Genomic DNA, 9,215 nt, shown 5'->3' with positions numbered 1-9,215 from the left:
GTATATCATTTTAAAAATAATTTTTAAAACGTATAAAATTAAGTCGTATAAATTAAAAAAAATATTTTCCTTAATACTTATGCATTTAAAGTCGATGGCCATTTAATGCAGAAAAAATGGGCAATTTACCACAGCCAAAATAAGTAACTATTCCACTCCACATTTCAATTATTTGCGGGGTTTGACTAAATATTTTTGAAATTTGTGATTAAAAATAAATTATAGATAATTATAATATTTAATGGAACCAAATAAAGGATAAATCAATTACTCTACTTTGACAATCTAAAAGAATAGACAAAACAGAAAAAGATATATCATAAGTTTAGTACCCCACTTTTTACCTCTTGATTAATTAAGGTCAATTTTGTTGCACTTAATTAATGTTTTAGCAAAAAGAATAATTTTCTACTCACACGCAAGATGGTGGTTAACGCAATTTATAGTAATTAATTATTAAAGTTATCAAAAAAATTAATTTGCTTTATGAATATTTTAGTTGGAAATATAATTTTAACTTATTTAATAATGTGACAATTCTAAATTTTAAATCATTATTAAAATTAATATTCTGATATATATATATAATCGATTTATCTAATTATCAAATCATACTGAATATATTTATATATATAAATATGTATATTAAATAATAAATAATGAAATATTGAATTTTTCATATTGAGTCTAGTTGACAAAAAATGACAACAAGATTAACCTTCAATCGAAATTAAATTAATTCTCACATCTTGAATAATAAACTCTAAAATATTCTAATAATCTTGAATAACAAATTATTAGGTATTATATATATATTTTTCTCTTACTAAATATCAATAGACTCAGTATTTTCTTGAGTCAATTTTAATTAAAAAAATTTCACTTTGTAATTCTAACTTTTAAAAATGAAGTTTTACCAAGGTAGCACATGCATGATATCATGTTTCAAACTTATACTCGTAACTCTGACACGATGTTTAATAATGGAGAACATATCAATAATTAACTGATCGAATCATATTACATTAATAAAATAAAAAGTGAAAATATTGATATATTTTAAAAAATAATTATATAAATATTATTAAAATAATTATTAGATTTTAGCAAAGTGTGAAACGGAAATAAGTAGAGAAAATAGAAAATGGAAAATGGAAAAGTTGAAAAATCACTGTAAAAAGTTATTTTTTACATAATAGTAGAAGAAAGAAAAATTGTTATCGTTATATTAGAAAACATTTCATTTAGTTCTTCAAGGGGTGCCCCTTATGCTGTCGTCATCGCTAGCTCGAATATGAATTTAGCAAATGATGTGATTGATTAATAATATTTTGAATAAAATTTATTTAATCAATTTATTAATCGATATTCTGTCTCTTATAAATTAATTCAGAATGTTAGTTAAATAACATAATTAATTTGGCACAAACGAAATTTATTTAAAATTTACGTGTAATGGGTCAAAACGTTCTGAAAGGATCTGTTCCTTCGAAAAAGTCGTTATTTTTCCCAAAAGACATAACATTCTAGAAAAAACGGGTCTAAATAGATTTGTCTGTACAGACGCTTTCCTTGTTGCAAATGACTATAGATAAGAGGTTTTTTTCGTTTTTTTAACACTGAAAATTTTTTTCTCTCTTCATATATTTTCTTACATAAATAAATTATTGATCGACTGAGTCTGTGCGTGCTCTTGTTATTATTGTTGCATTCATTGTAATTAGTGAAGTTTGAGGTACTACTACTTCTCTAATATGTTAATCCCTTTTATCTTAAGAAAAATTAATCTGCAACCTTAGATACTTGAGAAACTTTTTTTCAAGGAGACACAATAAATTTCGTGAATTCGAATTAATATTCTATTTATTTTCTATTTCTATTTTATTTTTCCTAACTTGAATAAAGAGACAATAATAATCTATTCAAAATTTATTCGGAACAGTAAAAAGTAAAAGTAAAAGTCTGCGTAGAATCATCGCTAGACGAAGTATTATTATTTGAAGAATATAAACTGCCCGAACAAATATCTGACTCCTGCCCGTTGTCGCTTCGGTCACCTGCCCATTCTTTCTACCCCAACTTCTCGGGCAGCTTCAATCTTCAACTTCTTCCTTTCAACTCTTTGTCATCCATCATAAATATAAATATGTAAAACTCTTACACTTATCTCCACCACCACTCTCCACCACCTCCGCCGCCGCCGTTCACGGGGGTGCAAAAAAGTTCCCTTTTTTTTCTCTCGAAAAATGGGTCAGGGACTGAGTTGTGGAACGAGTGATGAACATGGTTTATTCAGTGCTGTTCAGTGTGGTGATTTAGACACATTAAAATCTGTTTTAGACAAAAACCCATCTCTTATTCATCATTCTACTGTATATGATCGACAATCTCCTCTTCATATTGCTGCTGCCAATGGCCAGATCGAGGTGGGGTTCTTGAAAATGTTCTTTTTCTAAAAAAAAATCAAATTTTTGGTGTTCTTTGTGGAAATTGATTCATGGGGTCTGATTGATTTTTTTTTTGAAATTTTCAGATTGTTACTATGCTGTTAAACAAATCTATCAACCCAGATTTGTTGAATCGCTATAAACAGGTGATTTAGTCAATTTTGTGTCAACCAAGTGTTTATTGAATGTCTGAATGAAATGTTAGTTGTGTGTTTTTTTGGTTGATTTAGACTCCATTGATGTTAGCAGCAATGCATGGGAAGATCTCTTGTGTGGAAAAGCTAATTGAAGCAGGAGCTAATGTATGTATGCTTATAAAAGTCTGTCTTTTGTGTGTTCTTGAATATGTTTTAGAGCTGATTTTGTCAATTGGGATTTTATTTTGTATTCAGATTTTGAAGTTTGATTCACTTAATGGAAGAACATGTTTGCACTATGCTGCATACTATGGACATTTTGAATCACTTAAAGCTATTCTATCCACAGCTCGTACATCTCATGTTGCAGCATCTTGGTAAGGATTGATTCTTCTTTGCGTATGTGTTGTTGATGGTTTGTTTTTGATCGAATCGAATCGAATTGATTGAGTTGTGAAATCTGTTAGGGGATATGCAAGGTTTGTGAATGTTAGAGATGGTAAAGGAGCAACACCTTTGCATTTAGCAGCCCGTCAAAGACGGCCTGAATGTGTTCACATTTTGCTCGATAATGGCGCTCTGGTCTGCGCGTCAACCGGTGGATATGGGTAATTATTCTGTCAAAAGATTGATTTTTTATGTTACCCTTTTCATGTTCTTTGAATTAGCTTGGATTTTCATACAGATTTCCTGGTAGTACTCCGCTTCATTTGGCTGCAAGAGGTGGTTCTCTTGATTGCATCCGTGAATTGTTGGCGTGGGGAGCAGATCGATTACATAGAGATTCCACCGGGTATGTCTATTTTTGTCGATTTTGATCTTTTCAAGAATGTTACTGTTTGTAAAACTACCCTATAGTTGACCTAAGTTCTTTGATTTGAACCTGAATAAATTATGTGTTTTAGTCCTTATTTGGCCATTTTGGTGCAGGAGAATACCGTACACGGTTGCTTTAAGGTACCACCATGGTGCTTGTGCAGCTTTGTTGAATCCTTCATCGGCAGAGCCTCTCGTGTGGCCATCGCCGTTGAAGTTCATTAGTCAGCTCAATGATGAGGCGAAAGCCTTACTAGAACGTGCGTTAATGGAAGCGAATAAGGAGAGGGAAAAAAATATCTTAAAGGGTACAGATTACTCTCCACCTTCCCCATCACAATCTGATGCAGGGATGGATGACAACATGTCTGAGGTAATACATCACCAACTATACCAGATAACATATAAACTACTATTGAAATATATATCTTATTCTGCCAATAAATAACTAATATACTGGTAAACCAAACGACGTTTGCGTGGAAAAGATGTGGTGTAAGATATTTTTGGTTACCAGAGTATAATATCTATTCCAAAAAATATACCAAGACTTGATTTTTAACCTGATGATTGAGATATTCCTATTGTTCGTTCAACCGATGGTCTATCGGGATAAACAATTCCTCTACTGGATTTCTTGTTGTTTGTTGATCGAGATATTTCCTAGTAATAAGTGATTGTTCTCTTGTTATCTATCATTTCAAGTCTGACCATTTGTCAGCGAGTTTCACATGGGATTATCAATTATGTAATGCAGGTCAGTGATACGGAAGTATGTTGTATCTGTTTTGATCAATTATGCACAATTGAAGTCCAGGACTGTGGGCACCAGATGTGTGCACATTGTGTACTGGCCTTATGCTGCCACAACAAGCCAAACCCGACCACGACTAGTCCACCAGAACCCGTGTGCCCATTCTGCAGAAGCAACATTGTACAGTTACAAGCTATCAAGGTCACAAAGAACGATGTCACAGATTCTGATCTCCACTCCTCAAAACTTCGAAAGACTAGGAGATCACGAAATTTCAGCGAGGGCAGCAGTAGTTTCAAAGGGTTATCAGCAGTAAGTTCTTTTGGCAAAATGACTGGTCGTGGCTCCGGTAGGATTGCTGCTGATAACGAATGGATCGATAAGCCAATAACCCTTGATTGATACCACAAAAAAGTTTCCAACTTTGGCAATTAAAGAACAATTCCAAGGTGGGGTCTTGCTTCTCAAATGGTATATATAGATATAGATAGATTGCTCTTTCTCTTCCCTATGTTTTGTAGATTTGGGAAATAAGCAAAGTTGAAATGATTTGCAAGCTTGGTTTAGATTGAGTACTATATCATTTGTGTGGGTCAAAAAAAAAAAAAAGAAGAGTATTTGTGTAAAATCTTGTTTTCTTGAAGTAGTAGACAAAATTCTTTGAAGTTTTTTACCCCCCTTTTTTTCCTAGTTTTTTGTGTTTTTCACTTTTTAGGTGAAAACACAACATTCTTCCATTATAGTGTTGATGAAGTTAGCATTGGGGAAGAGTCAAAATGAAAGCAAGTGATGAGGAAAGTAGACCCTACCTTACCCTATATGTTTTCTTTAAATTAAAGCAGCATCAAGGTGTGAAATGAACTACAATTTGTATCAATTATTTTATTGAAAAAATGTTTGTATTGTATAATAATATTATAGTATATGATTAATTGCAACTTGCAAGGATGATGAAAAGCTTTTTTTGTAATTGTTGGTCAAAGTGATCATGTGAATACACTGCCTCTTGGTTCAATTAATTTCTGCACCATCATCCTGGTATGTTCAAATAAGTACAAACACTCTGTCCTAGTTCTAAATAAATATAAATAAATTAAAAGTCTTGGTTTAAAATAAGAAGAAATAATCTATTGTGGCTCTTTCAGATTCTTTTTTTTATATGTAAAAATGAAGATCTTGTTACATAAAAAGAAGCTTAATATAATAATCTTCAAGCATAGTCTGGAGAAGGTAGATTGTATACGGATTGTATTCTTACCTTGAAAGGTAGATATATTGTTTTTGACAGATTCTCCACTTAAGAAAGAATATTTCAAAACAGATTGGATAAAATAATAAAAGTAAAGAAGCCATCGCAAAATAATATAGAAAACATGCTGAAAGAACGAAAAAGAGTAGTAACTGTAAAATAATAATAATGCGATGATCAAAATACAAGAAATAACTATTAATGACAAAAATTGAAGGACAAAAAACTATCGGGATAATAGTCTATTAGTGATCCATCTCTCCATGGTTTTGTGAAAGATATTCTACTAGAAATGTTCTTGTTATTGATTCGACTCATAATCCACCAAAAGTGAATCCCGCTAATAGCTCATAATAAATTAAATACGTAGATTAAGATATACTATGACTATTAGTATGAAAAGATAAGTGAGACAATTCTCTACTATCTATCTCTAATTTTTATCCCCCACAATCTCTCCAATCTAAAGTCATATTTTCGATAAGTTGAAACTGTGTCGTGTCTAATTATATCTCATGATACTTCCTTGACCTATCTCTGCCTCTTCCGAAGCCATCCAAATTCTTGTTACAACACTACAACAAATATCTTTTATGATCACAAAATATCTTAGCATCCAAATTCTTGTTACAACACTACAACAAATAAAGGGGCTAATCATAAATTATTTAACGATAATAATATAGTTATTATTATATTATATTTCGATAACACTTCTCCATGAATACTGTCCTATTTTAATGTGTAAATACATTTATGGAAATATAATTCCACTTGTAATGAATAATTTTTTTCCACCACATCAATTAAATTAACATCTTATTCAAGATATATTTTGAAATTAATTTAGATAAGAATATAATTTGTCAATATGGACCCTACTAGCTATGATATTATTGTGATGATGCCATGTGGATTTGATTATTTTTATTAGGATTGAGTAGGGCTTGTGGGGAATGAGTATAAGTATATGTGGGCTAGGTGGAGATGTTAGCAAATGTTTGTTTGGTAAAGAAAGGGCACCTAACAAGAAAAGAGGGTCCCAATTTAGTTAAGTTTTTTTGTTGTGTATTTATAATTGGATGAATTGATTAATTCTTGAAAATGAAATCAAATTAAATACTTTATAAGGTGTATATGGGACTTTAGAAGACATTTCTAATATATTTTCCATATAAAAAACGTACGTCCATGACAATATATTATATAACCACATATTGAAGATATATAGGGCCGACTAAAAATGTTTTAGATAGCATTTCAGAATATATCGTGATAAAATTAAAATTTTTATTAAATGGGCGGATATAAACAAACAGATAAAGAATCATTAGAAAGTTTGATGAACTCTTTTACTGTTTCTTAGTTTTGTTTATAACCTAATAATTGATAAAGTGATCGAAAGAAAGAATTGTAGGGTCTTTTGAATTATTTTTAAAAAAAATATTGGAGATAGGAAAGAGAAAACGGAGAGGGGATTGGAAAATTGAACCCTCCCATATAAGATAAGTAAGAGTACAAATAATCAACTAACTAAACTACTAAAAATTTTCTAAGATCACGAGTATTTTATGAAAAAGCTTATATGATTTCTTTTCATTCTGCCAAAGATTTAGACAATGTTACTTGTTACAATGTAGTGACGAAAGGTAATAAATATTTAATAAAATAATTGATCCTAATATTATCACATAAAAGTATAAATTTTCATACAAAAAAAATAGAATGGATAATTCTCCTTCATTCTTAATAAAAAATTATCTAATTTAAATTTTCTTAAATACTAATTTATTTATATAAAAAATTATTTAATTCTTAATATAAAATTTTTCTACGCAAATACAGTCTTTTTGACTTTATGTTTCTTGGTCTGCCGCAGCCAGCAAGAAAACTTGACTAATAATGTCATCAAAGTTAATATATATGTATATTGTAAAATAATGGTAAATATTTTTCATCCTATGATATGGTGAAACATGTCTAAGTTAAATATTATTTTATATACAAAATGTTTCAATTTGAATGGCAACTCACAATTTTGACTTTTCATGGCATCATGATAATTGGTGTGTTCAATTGAGTCCTCCTGTCAAGTGTCAACTATGTAAGGTAAAGAATAAGTCAAAGTTCTCATCTAATAGATGGAACTCTTTTTTTAAAAAAATAAAAATTTTTGTTCAATAAATTCGATTAAATTAATATTTACATGGTAAAGTAAGGTGTAAAACATTTTTTTAAGTTTTCATATCTAAAATTAGAAAACTTACCACTTCATCATAATTTTTTTTATCAATAATAAGTGAAACTTTTAAACTTATGTAGCAAGTATTTGATGAATGCTCATATAATCAAAGTTTTAAAGCTTTACAAGGGACAATACTTCTTTTAATTCCTTAATTATTAATAATTTTTTATATTCATTATTGTGATATTTTACTTTAGTTTTGAATTAATTAAATATCAAAACATCCCCACCCTCATTTCTTGACCATTTCACCCAACCCCTAACCCCCAATCCATCTCACCCTTGTCATATTTTGCTAACTTACATATAAATATTTTTGAGATATTATTAATATGAGTTTTTACGCATATTAATTATTGTTCCTTAAATGAAAACAAAATTTGAAGTGACAGATGAAAATGAATTAGGAAAGTAATTAAAATATTCTTAACCAAATGAAACAAGAACTAAATCATTATTTTTTTTGTCTACATATCAAGAAGTAAAAATGTAAAATTTGTAACTTAAAATGAATTTGAAATTTGTAGAAATAAAAGTCAAGAACTTAGTAATGTAAAACAAGAACATAGGTACAATTATTAATCTATTTTTTGTGGCGGGTTTTTAGGCTTTTCAATTTTAAACTAATGTTTGTGTCATGTTGTAAAATAATATAATAATGATAAAGAAATAAATGAGTAAAGATATTTTATGAAAGTTCCACTCGATCCCTATCAAAACAGTTGAAAGTTCACATAAAATTAATTAATTAATTAAAAAGACGTATAATATAAGATAGAGATAAATGACCAAGAAAATAAACCTTTACACTCATGACCTAATTAGTTGTACTTCAAAATTTAGGTAAAATACACACACAGAAGTTGCAAAATATGTATTAAGTGACTCATTAGTCACAAATTTGATACTGGTGACTAATCAATTTAATTAAATATTCTAAAGAGATTTATTTTTGAAACAAAAAGGGGCCCTTAGTTTAAAATATCCAAGTAGACAATAGAGAATCATTATAAGATTTAGAAAACAATCCATAAGGAAAATAAAAAGGTAAAATGCGTATTTTATTCTTCTGAATAAAATTATCATCTGATATCTTGAAGATGACACATGAAAACGTATCACAATGACTTAAGTAAACTTGATTGGGAACGAATAATAGCCGACTCGACTCTGCCCAACTAGGTACAAGCTTGATTATTTAATATATTAGGTTGGGCTCGAGTCGACTAGACACAAGCTCGATTATACTTTACTGTAGTTGATTGGACTCATATGTGACTTCAATTTATTCCGGTTAATATTGTAATAAACTCAATTTAATATTGTAATAAACTCAGTTCAATTAAAGGAATGAGCAATTTGCCCTAGTTGCATAAAGAGAAAAAGGATGTATCATGATAATTGAACCACATTTAAACCTTTAAATTCTATTTTTATGAGTCTGAAAGGGCAATTTCATATCTATATTATGTTTTAAAAAATTGTGACTTTTCATATAGAGAATCTTAGCACAAATTTTAAGGCTAGGAAAATCGATTAATACACGCCAATTTAAATTTATTTAATA

At 29.5% G+C, this 9,215-nt stretch overlaps 1 protein-coding gene across 1 annotated transcript; it reads left to right on the top strand.

Annotated features, from left to right (window-relative positions):
- Positions 1 to 2,112: 2,112 nt before the first annotated feature.
- Positions 2,113 to 5,149, top strand: LOC107004836 (putative E3 ubiquitin-protein ligase XBAT31). The gene is made up of 8 exons (XM_015203211.2): positions 2,113 to 2,426; positions 2,534 to 2,593; positions 2,678 to 2,749; positions 2,840 to 2,961; positions 3,052 to 3,192; positions 3,270 to 3,377; positions 3,515 to 3,773; positions 4,158 to 5,149. Exons 1-8 carry the CDS (start codon positions 2,247 to 2,249, stop codon positions 4,554 to 4,556), a joined length of 1,341 nt encoding a protein of 446 aa, XP_015058697.1. The 5' UTR covers positions 2,113 to 2,246; the 3' UTR covers positions 4,557 to 5,149.
- Positions 5,150 to 9,215: the final 4,066 nt, after the last annotated feature.

The sequence above is a fragment of the Solanum pennellii genome, chromosome 11 (assembly GCF_001406875.1).
Source record: "Solanum pennellii chromosome 11, SPENNV200".
Taxonomy (NCBI): domain Eukaryota; kingdom Viridiplantae; phylum Streptophyta; class Magnoliopsida; order Solanales; family Solanaceae; genus Solanum; species Solanum pennellii.
This window is presented reverse-complemented; position numbering and strand designations above follow the sequence as displayed.

What these genes read in the sequence shown, in the direction of transcription:
- LOC107004836 (XM_015203211.2), top strand. Translation starts at nt 2,247, where the DNA reads ATGGGTCAGGGACTGAGTTGTGGAACGAGTGATGAACATGGTTTATTC. An exon ending in CTGCCAATGGCCAGATCGAG is followed by an intron (nt 2,427 to 2,533) that starts GTGGGGTTCTTG and finishes TGAAATTTTCAG; the next exon opens with ATTGTTACTATGCTGTTAAA. An exon ending in TAATTGAAGCAGGAGCTAAT is followed by an intron (nt 2,750 to 2,839) that starts GTATGTATGCTT and finishes TTTTGTATTCAG; the next exon opens with ATTTTGAAGTTTGATTCACT.